Genomic DNA, 18554 nt, shown 5'->3' with positions numbered 1-18554 from the left:
ATTGTGTTTACGTGTCATGGATCGATACGTAATTAAACAAATATGACCAAATTCCCATCTTAATAATAAAATTGTCCTCTATCTTGTTTATGCCAACTCTAATCCTACATATTACAACTGATATTTGTTAATTTGAGGTGTTCTTAAAAATTTGATCAGACTGAGGTGAAGTGATATTGCATATCGTAAAAGTTATCAGATATTTGACTATGTGAGAATTAAATATATATTATATAATATAATATAATGTTATTTGATATTTAATTATACAGAGGGTAAATTGATATTTTATTTTATTTGATAAATTAATATTTGTTAAATTTTGTATCTTTTTTAGTTATTTGCATAAATTGGTATTTTTCAAATTTTTTATAATTTTTTAGAGTATAGTTTTACTTATGATATTTAATAAAATTTTGGAATTTATCTGTCAATTAAGGTTAGATTGAACTGAACCTACTTAGTATCAAAAGTTGATTTTACTTGATTTTTGAATTCAAGTTAAAAGATTCAGTTTGTTTTTTAAACTAAGCTGAACTTAAGTTAAGAGATATTCAATTTGATTTAGCTTGAATTTATAGCTCGAATTGGTTGTTTGAATTTACGACGTAATTCTACTAAAATTTATAGTTTGAATTTATAATTCAAATTTATGGTCCGATTCTGTTCAAATTCATAGCATTTTATTTTGTATCATGAGGTCATTTTCCATAAAAAAAAAAATAGATTAATTTTCATAACATATGCTTTATTCGGAAAAACAGATAAAAAAATTGAAAATTACACGTAAAAATATAATGAATCCCAAAAGTTAATAAAACTAATAAAGTATTAGAACTTCTAAAGAAAAAACTTGAATTCAAGTTTTTATAATACTTATGAAACTTTGACCACTTCAAGTTTTTATAATGCTTGTAAAACCTTATCCACTTGATACAGTAGTTGTGAATTTAATTATAATCTTAGGTTTATCCGTCTAACCAATACAAACGGCCGTAGTTACCAAAAAATAAATAAATAAAGTGAAAATCTTTTTAATTAGCCCCTATAAATTAGAAAATGTTAGAAAACTCCACAGTTGGAAAAAATTAGAAAGCCCCACCACGTGCGGTGACAAGTTTAAGAACTCCCACATGGGCGTCATGTATTTTGAAAATTCCCCGTGTACTGAAAACTCACAGCAGCCCCCACCATGCGATCCCGCCTGTCCTGCACTGTTTGAAAAATCGCAAAAGCAGTCAGCCTCCGTAGCCGCACTGCTTCAAATATTGTTATCTTAGGCTCAAAGCCCAATCATAAAGGAGGTGATAAATGGAGAAGATGAGTGCAGTCAGATCTATATGCAGAGCAGCCTCTTTCAGATCTTCAATCATTGCCACCGCCAATAACCATCATGTTCGTCAGTCGTTATCTTCTCGAACGCTTTTCGGTTTATCCTCACCTTCTGTTTCAATTCCTTCCAAATCTCTTCCTTCAGGTACGTCTTTAACTCACAATCTAAGTACCATGACAAAATCTTACATAAAGTTTAAAATGTCATTGTTCATATATATTGCTGGCGGACTTCTTGTTTGGGTATTATCAGTTGTTATGTTTTGTACTTTGCATAGTGTTTTTTTGCTTTTCCATGGGCTTTCTAGAGTAAAAACTTGTGTGCTTGGTCGGTCTTTGCGTTTATGGTAGAGCAATATAATTGATAGAGCTGATACCAATGTCATTTAATAATTATGGCCTTATTACTGATCAGTTTTAGTCTAGTCAGCGCATCAATTTAGGCCATCCTTATAAGCAGTCTCAGTTCTCTCTATGACTATAATTTTCTCTCTTCTTATAAAAATTGATGAGTAAGTTTATTTTTTTTCTTATGTCTTTTGCAAGAGCTGGCTATGTTGCATTTGTTGGAGGGATTTTATTTCAGTGTTCTATGATTTCTCAATCAAGCTATTTATCGATTAAATATATAATATACCTCAATGGATAGCGAGTATTACGCAAGGGGCTGGACCTTCCTTTAAGGAGATTTTCGCTGGATTGATAGAACTGTAAATATTGTGGAAGAATGTATAAATATCTGTGAGTTATATCTATTATGGTAGTTTAATGACTATGTACATGAGCACATTTGTCTATAGTTGCTTTTGATCTATTGGTGCAACTTAATTTACCTGTGTTTTTTGTCCTAGAGTTATCCTTTGACAGTTATGTAGTTGAGTGATAGTTGTCAAATGATCAACGTGTTCTAGTGGTGTAAAATTCACGGACTGCTGCTTTCCTCTTATGATGCGCTTAGGATGCACCTGCTCTTTCAGTGAAGATGTTGCACACATGCCTGACATAAAAGATCCTGAAATTGAGCGTTTTTTGAAGGACTTGATGGCTGAAGGCTGGGATGAGATTCCTGAGAGTGTCCTCTATGATGTGAAGAAGGCTTTGTTAAAAGACACAGATGACAAGGCTGGCCAGGAGGTCTTGAAAACTGCTCTCTGTGCAGCTGAAGCAGTTGAGGAGTTCACTGGGATTATTATGAATATTAAAATGGAAATTGACAATAGTATTGGGATGAGTGGTGCGGTAATATGGTTTGTATGGGATTATTGACTGGTTTTCTTTTTCTGCCTCAATATTCTGTTTGGTTTAATGATTTGAACTTCATGTAGGATGTAAAACCCTTGCCAGATGATTTGTCCAATTCAGTCAGTACAGTTTATCAAAGCTACTCTACCTATCTGGATGCATTTGGTCCCGAAGAATCCTATTTGCAGAAGATGGTGGGGACGGACTTGGGGTCTAAGATGATTTTCTTAAAGATGAGATGCAGTGGTCTTGGTTCTGAGTGGGGAAAGGTATTATCATGATCATGGTGTTATTCTGACATAAGATTTCTGCTGATGGAAGCCTCATTTCCAGAGTTTATATTTGCAGGCCCAAAAGAAAAACCCAGAAGAGCAGCCCACAAGATGATCCAGCTGGAAGTGTCATGAGATGCAAGGCTGATGAGGGTATTCTGGAAAATTCAGATGAAATGCTGGAAGTGGAGAAAGTGCAACAAGTGGCTGGAAGTGGCCTTGGTCATTTGGAAGGAAATGGGTTAGTGGGAATGAGGCCAACGTGTGCAGAAGATTGAGCAAGAAATTAGGCAGCCATGAGGAAAGTGGAAGGGAAAGGCTGCCTATAAATACGAGTATGAAGAGAAGAGACGGTGCGAAGAAGACTTTCCAGTTTTGATTAAATTCTTAGGAGCTCTTTGTTAGCTCAATTGTTTTAGTGTTTTGTTGCTGTGTCCTTTTATTTGTTGCTGTTCTGTTGCTTTGATTAATCAGATTGTTATTGCATTGATTGTTTTAATTTCTGTAATTAGATGTTGTAATTGCTACTGGAATTGATGATGTTATTTCCCTTTTCATTAAGTATTGAATTACAATTTGTTTGTTGAATTTATATTCTGAAAGTTGTGGATCTTATTTTGACACTTTTCTTGTGAGAGATCTGTTGTCTTGAGTGATCTGGAGGCATTCTTCAGCTGGAATTCTCTGTTCTACAGGTCTGAATCTTCTGCTCTACAAGTCTGAATTTGCTATTCTACAGGTCTGCAACATCTGCACATGAATTTAGGCAATTTTTGTGTTTCATAGCACTTATGTCATTTTCTATGTCCCACAAGAGGCTTCATGTCATAACAACCCATTTATTAATTTAAATAAACCCATGATTATTTCTGAGAAACCAACTAAAGGTCTTTTAGGTCAAAGTATACTTGGCGTTTGCTCTTTGCTTATATCAACTTAGAACAATTTGCACAAGTTACATCCCTCCCTTTTTTCCTGTTCCATAAAAATGAGAGGAAACTTAGAAGAGAGTTCCCATTTTAAAGTTTCATTTCTGCAAATGTGTTTTTGGGTTTGGCATTGATCATACAATGCTGTTAAACTATGAGAATTCATGGAAGTCTATATGGTTCATGCGCATGTGTTAGTGAACTCTGGCTGCAACGCAAATTGCTTTGTAAACCCTTCTAACCTTTATCAAACTTCTTATTTCAGGTTACTGTACTTGGGACATCTGGTCTTTCTGGGTCATATGTGGAGCAAAGAGCTTAGCCCAGAGTTGAAAGGTTAATTGTAATTGTGACGTTCTTGTGTCTGCAACATGGTTTTGGATAGTGAGAGACAGGTCATTTTCTCTTGGAGCCTCTTTTAGCTGCAAGTAATAAAATTGTGCTTTTTCATGTTTTTATTTGGCTTGGAAACATTTTGTTTGCACGTTTTTTAGCATACCCCTAAATTTATTTTATTTTTGACAACAGTTAGCAAATCTGAATAAAATGGCTAATTTGTGTGTTTTTTTTTTCGGTTATAATGATGACTAAAGAATGAGACATCTGGCTGCCTGAATTCCCTATTTAGGCTCTTCATTATTCTTAAGCAAGTGGGTCTGCATCCATTGATGAACACAAGAAACCAAAAGAAAAGGAAAATAGATATTCTAAAGTCAAGGAAATTTAGCAATTTTAGTGCCTTTATGCCATGACCAAGATTCAGATGGCGATTTGGGTAGAGGTGGTAGTAACACAGCTCTCCTGCAGAGGCCGAACGGCCATCCTTCACATAAACACAGTTCTTGTATTATAGACCTCTGGAGATCCTGAAAATCAAGCTTTTGAAACTCTTGAAAATCAAACCCTTTCAAGCCTGGACTGCAGCAAGAGAAGTTTGTCTTAACTGGGTAATATGCTTCTCTGCTAACAGCACTTGAATAGCAAGGGAAGCTACTCCCAACAGAAAAGAATTCATCTCTTCCATCTTCTTCATCTTCTTCATCTTCATCATCTTTTTGTTGATGTGCCTTTAAGTACAATTCTCTGCTTCTTGGTGAAACGACCCAGGCTAAGCTATCAGTCACGGGACTAGACTTGCGTCTCAACTTCTCCATCGCCCGACTTCGGATTTCTGAAACCACCACCTGTTGTAAACCCAAAGAAACACTCATAATTTTGCACTGAAAAACAGAAGCTAGAAATCAAGTTTGCTAGTGAAAATGGTGAGTACTTCCTGTTCTTGATTGAAGTCGGTTGTTTGAAACTCCTCCACTGGGCTCGAAAGTGAGAGGCGTCCACTGTCACTGTGGCACTGGCAATTTGAACACACATTCTTCAAAACCATGGCAAGGAGTTTGCATCTCTTGGAGTCCTCTGGTGGCTCTTCATGGTAAAAGGCACTCATTGCAGTTCACATATGCAATTCAAATGGACTCTAGAGCGGTATTTATAATGGATTGATAGTTTACACTTGAAGTTGAAGTCATGAAGAACTAAGACATGGTACCTAACAATACTAGGTGGGACAAAATTTGATGAACTCCATTAAAACACTAGCAATCGAATTCAATTCTGAAAACATTTTTGTGCAGATAAATTGAAAAGATCATTCTACTTACCCTAGTTATTCCAAGACTCTAGTAATATGATGAGGAAGCAACTGTTTTTATCTCCTTTGTCTCTATTCCTCGCATCAACAACCCACCCATTGTAACTTTTCCCAGTAAAGTTGACATGGTGGCATTCAAGTGCAAGTGGAATGGAGATGATTTTCCAAGAATCATAATGAGATAGTGCAGTGCAGCACTTTTGGAACCGCTTTAAACTGTTAATTAAAACCTCACAGGAACACAGTAGCACCGACCTTTAAAAATATTAAAGAACTTTTGCTTGTAAGAAGTACTTTGGATGGGAAAAACAGGTATCTAAACAACAAAAAGGATATAAGTTTAAAACTGTTGTCAATATATAACGATTAAACTTTTACTTACATGATATAGTAATTGTAAGACAAATCATTAAATTCAGAGTTTCATTTGTTAAATTGTAAAAAAGAAAATTCTATTATAATTATGATTGGATAAAACAACCTAATTTAATCAAAGTAGGTTAAGAGAAGCAACCTACCGGAATTAAATGTGTATAATAAATGTGTGAAAACAGAGCAACACCAACAAAAGAATTGAATTGACTTCTAAACAAGAAAAAAAGATAAAATACAGTGCAAACTCATCAATTTGTTACGAGCCAAGGAAAATATGGTTCTGGGCATGTATCTGTCAACCTAATCCATCTCTTTCAAGATTCAAACTCCAAATTAAACATGATTATATTCAGAAAAGAAGATTACTCACAGTGTAAGTGAAGAATCTAGGACAATAAACATCATGATTATAACCAGAATCATACATCACATAAGTCTTTTGCCAGATTCAACCTGTCACATATTCAACAGTGCAACCAGGAGCATGACAGGCACCCACTTCTGAAGACTAAAGCGAAGTGTTAAATGCAAGCAAAAGCAGATACTGCCATACGGTGTAGTGGTTCTCATGTCAACTTTGATTGGCTACATCTTCCTCTCTCTTCCTACTTCCATACATAAATCATCACAGAAAATCTCCTATCAATTGAATGATGTTGAAAAACGACTGGGCACCAAATGTGCATATATCAAGTTAAAAAAGAGACAGAAGTAATTCAGTCTGACCGTAGTAAACCTTGATGGATGAAAAAGGTTCCACAAAAGATTATACAGAAACAATAGCGGACAAGTTTTACAGTCAAAAGCAGAGAAAACATGAAGGGAATATAAAAATTCATATATCAATTTTGGCTCTCCATCGATTTGCCTCCCTGATCAATGACACCAATAGAAACACCATCTCTATTCCAACAAAGGCCTCAGGACTTAACTGGAGACCAAAAAGGAAGACACTTCTAGCCAACCTACCAAGTCCTTACATGAAGTATTTGCAAAACCAAATGATCTCCCCTTTCTTCTATCAAAAAGACTTCACTAACAGCAAAATGATCTTGTTCTGCTATAGTATATCCTTAAGGTTTTATAATTTAGATAATGAACCTAAATTGAATCATACAGTGGGGTTCTAATAATTGTCAGAAGAATTTTCTTCACCCAGAAATGTACACGTGGCAGGAGAAACTAAATTTCATTGATGAATTTTCTAGGAGAGTCTGGTTGTATTTTCTGAAGTATGAAAATGATGTCTTCCCCACATTCAAGAAGTGACTTTAATTTGGTAGAAATGATCAGGCTGTTACGCACAAACAAGCATCAACGCAATGGGTTTTCAAAAAATGAAGCGAGAAATCAGAAATCAACTGTTCATAAAATCAGAACCAGTTTACACAAACATACAACTAAAACATCAAGCTAATACCAAATTAGAAAAATACCATAAACTTCACCATCTTCTAAAATTCAAGAATGAAAAGGTGACAGCTTATTCAGTGAGGAGACTTCTGATGCTAATGTAGACTTGAAAGGAAGATTTTTCACGGTATGGACTCAGGAATCTGATTATCCAGTGTTCAATAAACTAAAGATTAAAAAACGAGTGGCCCATTGAATTGAACAAAATTGACCCCAGAGCTAGTTCATCCAATCCAGAAATTCCAAAGTTATGCAATCCTAGGAGGATCCTACAAAGTGTTTGAAGCCAAGGCTTTGATATCTACCACAATGTCATAACTCATTGATCTTATAACTTGTCATCGACCTTTTTTGACAATCATTTATAATGAATCAGTGACTAATAACTTCTCTGACAAACTTAGACCTTTCCAACAATTTCTCAGTTTGTCTCAAAATTAGTTGATGACCTTTTCGATGATTTTTAACTTTTTTTTTCAATATTTCTAATGATTTATAACTCATCGATGATTACATAAATTGCTGATAACCTTCAAAATTATCTCAAACCCCACTAGAGTCCTATGTGATAATAACGCATGCTTTCTCGAGTCTAAATATGTCGAAAAAAACACCAAAAGCAATCACTTTAGAACCATTGACTGCCCACGTTGCTTTGAGTAGAGCCTCTCTAAGACGGGCTTTGACAACCATGCGAAGGACTAAGGTTAAAGTGTTTAGAAAATTGTGTGATCACTCAGCAGAATTTATCCTTGTTACCATTGAGTTTGATTAGCATAAATTCTCCTTGACAACAATTGGCATAGCCTTCCCATGTGTAGTTTGGTCATTCCAAATTCAAATGTCTAATTAACATTTTCTTCCAAGAGGGTAGAGTATACATGATATCAAAAGAAATCAGTTCAACAATAGGCATGATTCGTTGGGTACAAATTTGTCTGCGACTTGTTTCAATCACTAAAAGAATTTTTAATAATGTTAATGTAAATTTGAAAAACAAAATTGCATGTAAAAACAAATCTTACTAACTTCAAAATTATTCAATTACATGTTATTATATCAATTTATATAAATAAGTTAATAAATATTGTTTATACATATAATATTCCTCGAATCTAAATACCATTGCACACTGAATGAATACAAGCCAACACCAATAAAATAAAATAATATATAGTTGCAAGAATGTTTCTATAGAATGTCATCTTGCTCTGGCATTATATCTTTGCCAAGAACATTAAATTACATTCCGTACTACAAAAATAATGAGTATTACATATAGTCATGAATTTCAGAGTATATGAGACATGAATTTCAGTTGAATGTTTGTTAAACAGTAAGTTTTCGTAGGATATCAAGGAGTAAGTAACTTGATAGCTATCCGTACAATGTCACAAGATAGAATAAGGTTGCCAGTCAACAAACTTCTTGATTGACCGCTCACTCTTTTCGCAAAATCCGATCACACACTAACGACCCCAGACACCCATGGAACAAACAAAGGTGCAGTTGGGTGGGAATTTCGGTATGATTCAGAATACTTGTGCTTGAAATTTAATTTGGGCTTCTCTGCCTGCATCATGATCAGAGAATAGGAACATTAGACTACATTCAATAAATAGCATTATAGTATAACTTCACAAAAGCTGACATAAATAATAGAGGGCAAATAAGTGTAAAATGATGCTTACGTATTTCAGCCAGCACTCCTGATTTTTATGTTCATAGATATCTGGGGAAAAGCAACCTGTCTCAGCTGGGCAATAAACCCATATATTGCATTTCATTTGACCTGGCTTAGCACGCTTTGCCTGTTCTAGGCAAGCTTGACAGCAATCAGCAGCACTTTCTTTGTGGTGAGTGAGACCCCATCTGACAGCTGCACCAGCATAATCCGTATGAAGTTCAGCATTACACTCAGGTGGAACAGGTCTGCCAGGCAAAATATCTTCCTCTGCAGAGAAATAAGTATACCTTAATAGGTAGAAGACAAATCTCACCATGTTTTTTTGCTTTCCATAAAAATGGAACATGAGGTGGCATACAGGGGCAGCTAGTTAGATGAAAAAAATTTAAATCCTAAAACTTGCTCATGTTCTTAGAATGGACAAGACTCACTAGAGGGGAATTTAACAAACAGAGATATCAATTACTTACCGAGCAGCTCTTCTTCTTCTATGCCCTCAGGTTTATCATCATGTTCCCTCTGTGTGATTTCAGAGGGTATCCAAAGGCCAATTTCTCCTGAGAGTGCATCCCAATTAGACTCCAAGACTCTTACTAGCATTCCTACAAAACAGTTAGTCGGAAAGGTAAAAACAACGTTCTTCAGAAAATGCTCCTTTTACATATTACCGGTTTATCTTTGAAAATTCTCACAAAAAGTAATTTTAAAATCAACAAAAAGCTGATATAAGACTCTAGAGAATAGATCATACTAGCATCTTCTTGCAAAATAGTTGAATTCACTCCCTGTCTTCCAACAATCAATTGTTTGGCTTCCTCTAGTTTTTCCTTACGCCAGCTTTCAACTGCTTCTGCTAATTAAAAGAAAAATGCCAACAAGATGAGTAACAAGCAGGCTGCAACACATAAATACAGTCATAAGTATCCTGACAATTTCAAATTTGGAAAACATAACCTTGAACCAATCATATATTCTCAAAAAGTTCAATCATCCACATTATCAAGCTCACATAGGTTTTTGGGCTGGCAGACACATCACCTGCTCTCCCCACCAATGTTTACAATGCTTGTGAAGACACTATGGCCAAAACACTTTACGAATACTCAACGTACAGTTTCACATATTTTGTAATTCCAGCTTCTTCAAAATGATAATAACAATAATAATAACAATAACAATGAGTTTCCAACGAAGCTCAATTTCCACCAGAAAAAATATATAAATCCATTAACTTATAAGAAACAAATTATTATCGTGGTAGGAGCCCTCTTGTTATCTGTTTTACATGATCACAAAATGAAATCTCATGCTTGCCCCAACATAGACTGTTGGTACCATACTACCTCACCCAATCACCATGATTTGAATCCTCTAAGATAACATTACTATTCATAAACAAAATATTTAAATACTTTGCAGATCCTAGTCCAGTAATTTCCACCTTCCACATAAATAAATGCAAAACGTAATGTTGGTAAACCTTGCACCACAGTGCCTACTTTTACAGAGCACTCACTCCCAAAAAGACATGAAACATGCTCATTGAAATACAACCAACAAGAATTTAATATATTACAGATAATAACAATGTGACCGTCGCAAACAACTCAGCACCAAAAAAATAAATAAATAAAAAATAAAATAAAAAGAGTAGATTTTGCTGGACCCACCTCTTTGTGCATCTCCATCTCCCGTTACATTCAAGCTTCGCAACCTCTGCAGGATCTCAACAGTCATCCTCTGCTTCACAGATCGTGGCAATTCAACCATTGATTCTTCTGAAAGCTCTCGCTTTGATTCCTTTAACTAATGCCCACATCAATAGCATTTCTATTAAGTAATCCCAGAACATGGAATAATAGGAAATATAAAAATAAACAAAAATATATATATATAATAAGAAACAATAATTTATCTAAATCTAATAGATAAGATTTTACCCATTTAACAAGCTCTATGGGTTCATTAGCTCTCCGAATCCGTATTGATTCTTCCATTTTCCTAATCTGAAATGGGGTATACTTTACAACTGAACGCAACACAAAAATAGAGCCAAAAAAAAAAAAAAACCTTCGTCAAACGAGCATTCGGCTTTTAAACAAGGAAGCAAAATGCAACTAAGGAATAAACCGACATACCGTTTAAATCATTGGTGGAAAAAACATAAATAGAACCATAGATTGAGCGAAGAACGTAGAGAGCAATAACAATGTTGATAGAACAAACAATAAGAGTAATTTTCTTATAAGAATACGACTTCCCCCTCCCTTGATTTCCCCACTCTCCTCTCGCCATCTCCTTCCGCTTCCTTAAACTTCATCACACCATATCCCCCCTCTCTCTCTCTCTTTCGATTCAAAAATCTTTCGTCTCCGCAACAGATCTACCAAATCATTTGCTAGATAGATTTAATCGATTATTTTTAAAACACGCCGCACGAGTTGAAGTGTCTGTTTCCAGGTTAAGTAACGTCGAGCAATGACGATGCAGTTTAACAATGGTGAAGGCAATTTTAGGTCCTCCTGCCTTTTCAGGAATTTTGAGTAATTTCCGTGAATATTGGTGTTTTTTTTTTTTTTAAATAATTTTTCTCTATCAACGGCTAACTAAATAAATTAATCAAGTCTTGCTCTCATCCAGTTTATACTAACATGCGCCTGGGTGAGAAGAGTTGCAGATGGGTTGATTTTGCGGTTTTTCAAACCTTGCTGGTACGCTAGTGTGACATTTCAGTATGCGAGGGGATTTTTCAACACCGAAGACGCGGGGCCCCGCATTGGGGATTTTCTGGGCAGGTTTCCACCACGCGTGGACGTGGGGTTTCTCTGACACTTTCTAGTTTGGGGGTTTTCTGACGTTTTCTAGTCAAGGGCAAATTGAATTTTTTTTTTCAATAATACTTTTCAAATTTTTGATTATTTTTTAATATATAATAATATTTTAAATATTGACTTATTTTAATTTATTTTTTTATAAAACAATAAAATTATGTGTACTTATTTTTTATATATAATTTATTTATACAGATGAGGTATTATCATGTGATTAGATATTTCTTTATCATATGCTGATATATATTTTAAAATCACCTAATTACATAATGATATATCATTGTGTACATGAATTATATACCAAAAATAGGTACATATAACATTACTCTTTATAAAAATGATTTCAAAACAGAAAAAAGTATAAACTTGAGTTAAATTAAATTATTAATTTAAATTATTAATTTGAATTATCAATTTAAATTATATAATTTAAGCTAAACCAAGTTGAATATTTTTTTATTTCAAATTTAGATTGATTTAAAAAATAAATTAAATCTCTTGATTCAAATTTAAATTAAGTAAATTCAAGTTAAATTAAACTAAACTAAATTAACTTTTAAAATTGAACTAATTTTGTTCAAATTCAACTTTAATTAATAGATAAATTCCAAAATTTTATTAAATATTTTAAGTAAAAATATATGTTTAAAAAATTTGAAAATTTAAAATATCAATTTTCTAGAAGAACTACAAATGATAAGAAATTTGACAAAAGGAAATTTCGTTTTGGCACATCAATTTCTCCGCTATTAATGTTTTTTCTACTTATATATTAATTAATTTTGACGATACTTTTTTTGGTTCATTGAAGAATTTAACATAAAATTACGAAACTAGGAAAAAGTAAAAGTACAACTGTGAAAATTATCCTGCAATCGCCGGTTGAAGCAATAAGATTATTACCAGACATAATATGAGGGTATTTTTGTCCTTGATGTTTGTTTTGCTCCTGAACATGAGACGTGGCATACATTGAAACGGCGGTTGTAAAGATTAAAGATTCGTCATTTAACCTTTTGTCTGACGGAAGATTCACTTGTATAGTTCTATCTTCACTCAGATAAAAAAACTGGAAAACAGAAAAAATTCGTCATACAGAAAATGATGCCCAATAAAAAAATTGAACTTAAATATTTTTAAAATTTCGTCCATAGAACAGATTAAATCGAATTGTATATTTGGAGAAAATCAAACATCTTAAAGCATACAGCACTGTAGGTGTGAAGAGGAGGAATCGAAATTGTTTGGAGGGAGGAAGAAAAACGTGGAGATTTGGAGGTAGGGATTACCGGGGTTAGGAAAGAAAGTAGAGGGGAAAGAGAAGGCATAGTGGTGGTGTTTGCTTGGATGTCGAGTGAAGAGAGACACTTGAATCCCTATGTCCAGCTCTATTCATCTTTGGGATGGAATTCACTGTTTTCCATTCTCAATATCTCTACATATAACTTCAAGTTCGTCATGAGTGTATGATTGCTTTAAGATAACATATCCGACTTATGTGTTTATGGTTTTTATTTATTTATTTGTGATTTTGATTGCTCAATTCTTCGTGATAATGATAGATTGCTAAGATGATGATTTTTTTTTTTTTTTTTTATGTCTGTATTGATATCTGTCTTTATTGGGTAATTTTATCCGGTCATTTTCTAGATATTATCTTTTACTGGTTTGGAAAATGAATCTTGAACTACAGCGTGCGTGACATTTGCTCTTTTGTGCACATATGAAAAAAAATATTGTAAATGGAGTTTAATGAGTGAATTATATGCAGGTTCTTTCGTGAGAAGGGTAAAGTACTAGCATTTGACCTTCTCAATGAACTTGTTGAGGTCAGTGCTATTATTTTTCTCTGAACTGTGATATGGAGAAATATAAATAATTGATTAACTTAATCTGTAAATTTCATTCTGGTTGAAACTTTGTAGAATGTAATCTTTTAGTACTTATCTAGCTTGAAATTTCTTCGAGAGGTTCATACATTGAATGAGCTTTCTAATCTCTGTTTGTTTTATTTTGTGGCAACTTGGAGCTAAAGGTTGGACCTTGCGCTGTTGTCTTTGCATCTTTTTCTGGTGGTCCAAAATCCTGTATGTATAAAGTTCTCCAGGTAATCATTTCCGAAGTTTTGAGATTACATTGATTTTATTTCTTATCTTTGCATGGGGAAAATCGGTCAATTATGCTTTAAACTTCTTTTGTGTAGCTATGAAGTTAACCCTTTTTTCCTGTTTTGCAGATAATCAAGGATATATGTGAAGCAAAAGTGAATCCAGTATGTTATTAATTTTTTTTCCTCTTAAATCCGTTTTTATAACCTTCATTGGTGGATTTACATATCTGTGCCTATTGTTGTGTTTTTTGAGAAGACTAAAGTATTTCTTAAAATAACAAACTGGTATGAAAAGGTTAAAGTCTTCATTATGTTCTCATTTCCCCTATGTTTTTTAGTAACGCTTAAAACATTGGGGGCAAACAATAATAACTATTTATTTAATTTATTTTCTTTCCTTCTTTATTTCTGTGGTGAAGGACGACCATCAACTGGTTAGGGACTGTTTATCGGGCTATATCTATGATTCTAGTCCAGTGGATTTTACTAGTGATTTGGGTGCTCGATTTATTGTTCACCCAACTGTTCTCAATGTTGTCTTATCCGCCAAGATTAGTACCGTGGATAGCAAATGGGATTGCTTCTGGGCTTGATGCTCTCTTCCTTAATAGGTTTGAATCACATCAAGCTGAATATTGGCAGACTCTATACTCCTCTGTTGTGAGTAGAGAACAGATTATTTGTTATCGAAGTGTTCTCGTCCCTATCTTCTAATTTATCATTGTAATTCTTATGCAGAGAATGGGCACTTGATATCTCATTTTGTGTTTAGAAAATGATGATCTTGCTCCTTACCAAGTTATCCATAACTTTGGTCAATGAATATGAGAACTTGGAGGAGATGTAAAACTTGTGAAATGGAATGACTCTTCTCATGTAGGTGCGTTTCTGTCATGTTTAGCCATTATCATGGCATGTGTGAGATCTTCTGCTGAAACTTCTTTGACGTGTTCTAATTATGAAGTTATATAATTGAAACCAAATGAAGTTTTCAGGTATATTATGTGCTGTGGTTGTTGTTCACATCTCAGAGAAAAAATTTTGTGAATACACCTTTACTAGGCCATTGATACATTAGCAGTTCCTGGACAATACATTAGTGGGGCAAAAGTTTTTCTTTATTTGTTTTAGTGCCTGACTAAAAAATTTCAATGACGGGATGCATGTTTTGAGTATAGAAAACCTGAAAAGAACATTTTATTTAGTTTGGGATTTTGTATCGAGCGTGTATGAAATGGCTATGACATATATATGCAGTCTTGACTTATTGATAGGCTTAATGATAGTCATTGTCTTATGTCTGCCTAGATAAATAGTTATACAGACTTGTCATTTATATATTTCAGTCTTGTTCTTTTATATTAGTACCACTATTTGTAACAGGCCATTCTCTGCATTACCCAATTGACTACAAGGCTGCTGTGACTGAGCTCCTTAGCAAGGCAACTGCAGTTTATTCCGAACGCGTTCAAAGACTTGAAAAAGAAAGAATGGGCCTGGAGGGAACACACACTGAGATGTCAAATCCCATATGAGGAGAACGACATTCAGCCTGACCCAAAGTTTTGGTGGATCTTCTCTTGTGACAACTGGCCTTGTCCTCATGCCCAAGTCAATGGAGTTTTAAGACGGTAGAGATTTAGATTTTGGGCCCATGCGAGATGAACACAAGGAGGGATCACTTAATCTGCCTAATCTACCAAGCATTAATGTTCACAGAGTTCTTGGTCAAATTCTTTTTGATGTTTGTGTTTTAAAAAAATGTTGAAAGTTGGAATAGAAGGTCATCGGATTCATTGAATGGACGCCTATATACTTCGACAAGGAGGCATTCACTGGTCAATCCTATCAAATGTATCATTCACTCTAGGTTATAATGTTTCACTGATATGTTATGGTGAGATGAATATGCAGAATCCAACTCTTGTACGAGTCATTTAGCAGCAGTGCTCAATGATCTAAGCCCCAACAACATGAATTTATATAGAATATAAATGAAGACATCAGCTTCGGAACTGTGGCGGTGATTCTAACTTTGGTGTTTTTGTAGGACGATAAGAACACTATGTTGATCACTCTTACGTTGCTTCTATATGACACTTAGTTAAAACCCGAGCTAAGTCGATCTTTCCAGTCTTAGGTACGCAACGGAAATAGTATATGATGATGGTTGGGGTAAAAGAGCGAGGGAAATGAGCACACACAAAGTGCACAACAAATTAGTTGTACACTTAAGTATTTGTAGACTCAAGACCCCTAAAATATCTAGATTTTGTCCCCTAATTGTCTGGGAATTTTCTGGATAGATACTGTACAAACAAATATCCTACACACCCAAAAATATTCTTTACATTATTCCCATAAAAATTTGTTGGCGCACTCTAGAAAATGCATTGTGCAGGATAATAACTAGCTAGCCAACAAATTTTGGATGCTTCCCTGCTGTCTCTAACACTTGGATCGGAACTTGGGCTGCTTTCTACAACCTTCATGTGGGTTAGACATGGTTGGATTGTGGCTTTGCTTGAACTATTGTGTGGGTTGTGCGCATTAGACAGCCCATGTGCGCTGCTCATAACTCGAATGTTGTGACATTCTCCCCCACCTATTTCACGATGCCTTCACCGCATTTGAAGTCTGCATTCTGTCCCTGTATGCTGCCTATGTGACTTTGACGCTTTCCCTTAAACGGTATCGCCTCTCCTTGTGGTGAAGGTTGGATGCACCCTTTATCCAACACATTCCTCATATCTTTTCCTGATTTTCCCAACTCGAGGAGCGTTATTTGGTGCAACACGACATCATTGTCACGTGTCGCTAATTGCAAGCGTGATAGTGCACTGTCCCTACACAATTTAGCTCGCATATAAGCAGCCCAAGTGCAACAACATGTTTTCAAGGCTAGCCTCAATCCAACATGTCCAACAACAAAGCTAGCCCAAGTTCTAGAATATGCCAATAGATTTTTATGGGACAATTGTCTGAAGTTATTTAGGGTGGGTGACTTTATGGTGTGTATCTAGATATTTTTCTAGTCCTGTGTCTATAAATAACCAAATAATGTACAACATATTTAGAGTACAAGTAATACAATTCTTATATCCAGCATTTCAGACTCGTGTTTTCTTTCTATGCTAATTTCCTCCCTTATTTTTCTCCTACCGTCATCATATATAATTTAAGTAGTGTACCTAGGTCGGGGAAAGCTGACTTAGCAGGGGTTTTTGCTAAGTGTAACATACGAGCGATCGGCCTATGATAGTTAGTATTAGAGTCAGCTCGCAAGCAGCGATGTTCATGTTGTTACTAGGTTTCTGAGTGTGATACCGAGTTGTTATCAGAGCGGATTCGAGAGTCAAGTTCGTGTTGTGCCTAGGTTTTCGGGATAAACACCGAGTTCGTATATGTGCTCGTTCAGGGAGGTTAAGGCATTCCTTGATGGTTAAATTTTGCTAGCAGAGGTTAAGTTCATGTCTTAACCATTGGTAGTAGCGAGATGACGAGTTCTAGTGAAATTATCTTGCATGAAGAAAGGGAGTGAGAGCAGAAGGCTCCAGAGGGCAGAAGACGATGACGGAAGAAGTACAAGGATACGATTGCTGACATTAACGCAAGACTCGTGAGGGTTGAACTTGCAATGGCCGACAGAATCGACCAGTTCAGGGAGCTTGGCGAGTGCACCTACAGGTCATAACTACATTTTCAGGTGTACATTATTAAGGGTGGATATTTTTGAACAGAGGGAGAATTTGTCAAGCTTTCAGTCTTAGGGAGTTTAGATGATGGAGTCTATCCAATCAATTCAGGTGACAACTTTGAAATTATTTATAACTATATATGTTTGACTCATTCTGTCCCGTCTCCATTAGTTTGAAATAATCGAAAGAACGGGCAGGGACTTATAAACCCACCGTAAGGTTTCAAAACTTTCATTGTCTGTTTTTAAGGAGCTTGTGATAATTGATAAGTTGCTTTTACTTAATGATACTTTTCCTTATTCAAATCATATATAGGTCATTTATGTTATTTTATGTATGATTAATGTGATATTTGTTTGAAATGTGTAATGGCAACTATACTTTCTCGTATTCAAGAAAGGAGGATCTTAGTTCATCAGTTACTCCATAAATATGCCTTTATTGATTAAAGAAACCCTCACTAAGGGTCCAAGGCTGGGTTGTGGTGTGACTGTGATGATTGCAAACGGTAAAATTTCCTGCCTAAACCCACTGCATCAGTGCTTTCCTTGTCCGACTTTCTTTATGCATATTGCTTTTACATCAATATTCTTCAATGGGATTATCTATAGATTATTTGTTTCGTGTTCATCACACTATCATGAATGCTTCCTTTGTATGGTATGACTCTCTTCATCTTAATTATTTGTTTCCCCCTCCCCAGCACTGAATTGCTTTTGTTTATTTATACAATCTTTATTGCAAGTAAACAGACTGCAGTAATGAATCCATCTTGCCTTGAGTTTTGTCCAGTATTAATCTTAGAGTCAGAAAAGTACTCGCCCCTGTGTTCACAGTCATTGACTAATGGAAACCCAATAGAATGAGCCCAACAGTCTAATGTCTGCTGCTGCTGCTGCCAATATTATTTCTTTTTTATTTCCATCTTGTATATATGTTTTGTTTCTTTAATGGGGACAGCTAAATTGATGATGTTTACCAGTTGAAATTGCAGTAGCGAAAGCTGAATAAGCCTTT

General features: G+C 35.0%; 3 protein-coding genes and 1 pseudogene across 7 annotated transcripts; 2 read left to right on the top strand and 2 right to left on the bottom strand.

Annotated features, from left to right (window-relative positions):
• Positions 1-1160: 1160 nt before the first annotated feature.
• LOC123203703 (succinate dehydrogenase subunit 5, mitochondrial-like) lies at positions 1161-4232 on the top strand. Of its 3 annotated transcripts, none has more exons than XM_044620151.1 (4): positions 1161-1477; positions 2291-2571; positions 2658-2843; positions 4041-4232. In XM_044620151.1, exons 1-4 carry the CDS (start codon positions 1312-1314, stop codon positions 4095-4097), a joined length of 690 nt encoding a protein of 229 aa, XP_044476086.1. In that variant the 5' UTR covers positions 1161-1311; the 3' UTR covers positions 4098-4232. The 3 variants fall into 3 exon arrangements, with proteins under 3 accessions (XP_044476086.1, XP_044476085.1, XP_044476084.1); XM_044620150.1 differs by lacking the exon at positions 4041-4232 and adding an exon at positions 2923-3434; XM_044620149.1 differs by lacking the exon at positions 4041-4232 and adding an exon at positions 2908-3434.
• A 151-nt stretch (positions 4233-4383) lies between these two features.
• LOC123203704 lies at positions 4384-5601 on the bottom strand. 2 transcript variants are annotated; one of them, XM_044620152.1, is made up of 3 exons: positions 5434-5601; positions 5046-5330; positions 4384-4959 (listed from the first exon to the last, which is right to left on the bottom strand). In XM_044620152.1, exons 2-3 carry the CDS (start codon positions 5217-5219, stop codon positions 4489-4491), a joined length of 645 nt encoding a protein of 214 aa, XP_044476087.1. In that variant the 5' UTR covers positions 5220-5330; positions 5434-5601; the 3' UTR covers positions 4384-4488. The 2 variants fall into 2 exon arrangements, with proteins under 2 accessions (XP_044476087.1, XP_044476089.1); XM_044620154.1 differs by lacking the exon at positions 5434-5601 and having other exon boundaries at positions 5046-5415.
• Positions 5602-8348: 2747 nt separating this feature from the next.
• On the bottom strand, positions 8349-11549 carry LOC123202953. Of its 2 annotated transcripts, none has more exons than XM_044619101.1 (7): positions 11037-11549; positions 10839-10927; positions 10569-10704; positions 9650-9751; positions 9369-9500; positions 8903-9165; positions 8349-8784 (listed from the first exon to the last, which is right to left on the bottom strand). In XM_044619101.1, exons 1-7 carry the CDS (start codon positions 11191-11193, stop codon positions 8674-8676), a joined length of 990 nt encoding a protein of 329 aa, XP_044475036.1. In that variant the 5' UTR covers positions 11194-11549; the 3' UTR covers positions 8349-8673. The 2 variants fall into 2 exon arrangements, with proteins under 2 accessions (XP_044475036.1, XP_044475037.1); XM_044619102.1 differs by having other exon boundaries at positions 9650-9748; positions 11037-11541.
• A 1194-nt stretch (positions 11550-12743) lies between these two features.
• Positions 12744-15872, top strand: LOC123202993 (annotated as a pseudogene).
• Positions 15873-18554: the final 2682 nt, after the last annotated feature.

The sequence above is a fragment of the Mangifera indica genome, chromosome 19 (genome assembly GCF_011075055.1).
Source record: "Mangifera indica cultivar Alphonso chromosome 19, CATAS_Mindica_2.1, whole genome shotgun sequence".
NCBI lineage: Eukaryota > Viridiplantae > Streptophyta > Magnoliopsida > Sapindales > Anacardiaceae > Mangifera > Mangifera indica.
The sequence above is the reverse complement of the archived record's forward strand: the minus strand, read 5'-3'. Positions and strand labels throughout refer to the sequence as shown.

Bases quoted from the DNA above. Each gene is read 5' to 3' on its own strand.
- LOC123202953 (XM_044619101.1), bottom strand. From the start codon at position 11,193: ATGGCGAGAGGAGAGTGGGGAAATCAAGGGAGGGGGAAGTCGTATTCT. The intron at 9,752-10,568 runs GTGGGTCCAGCA...TCTTTTAATTAG, and splicing joins AGATGGAGATGCACAAAGAG to CAGAAGCAGTTGAAAGCTGG. The intron at 9,166-9,368 runs GTAAGTAATTGA...ATTTCTCTGCAG, and splicing joins AGAAGAAGAAGAGCTGCTCG to AGGAAGATATTTTGCCTGGC.
- LOC123203703 (XM_044620151.1), top strand. From the start codon at position 1,312: ATGGAGAAGATGAGTGCAGTCAGATCTATATGCAGAGCAGCCTCTTTC. The intron at 1,478-2,290 runs GTACGTCTTTAA...TGATGCGCTTAG, and splicing joins TTCCAAATCTCTTCCTTCAG to GATGCACCTGCTCTTTCAGT. The intron at 2,844-4,040 runs GTATTATCATGA...TTCTTATTTCAG, and splicing joins TTGGTTCTGAGTGGGGAAAG to GTTACTGTACTTGGGACATC.
- LOC123203704 (XM_044620152.1), bottom strand. From the start codon at position 5,219: ATGAGTGCCTTTTACCATGAAGAGCCACCAGAGGACTCCAAGAGATGC. The intron at 4,960-5,045 runs GTACTCACCATT...GGTTTACAACAG, and splicing joins ACTTCAATCAAGAACAGGAA to GTGGTGGTTTCAGAAATCCG.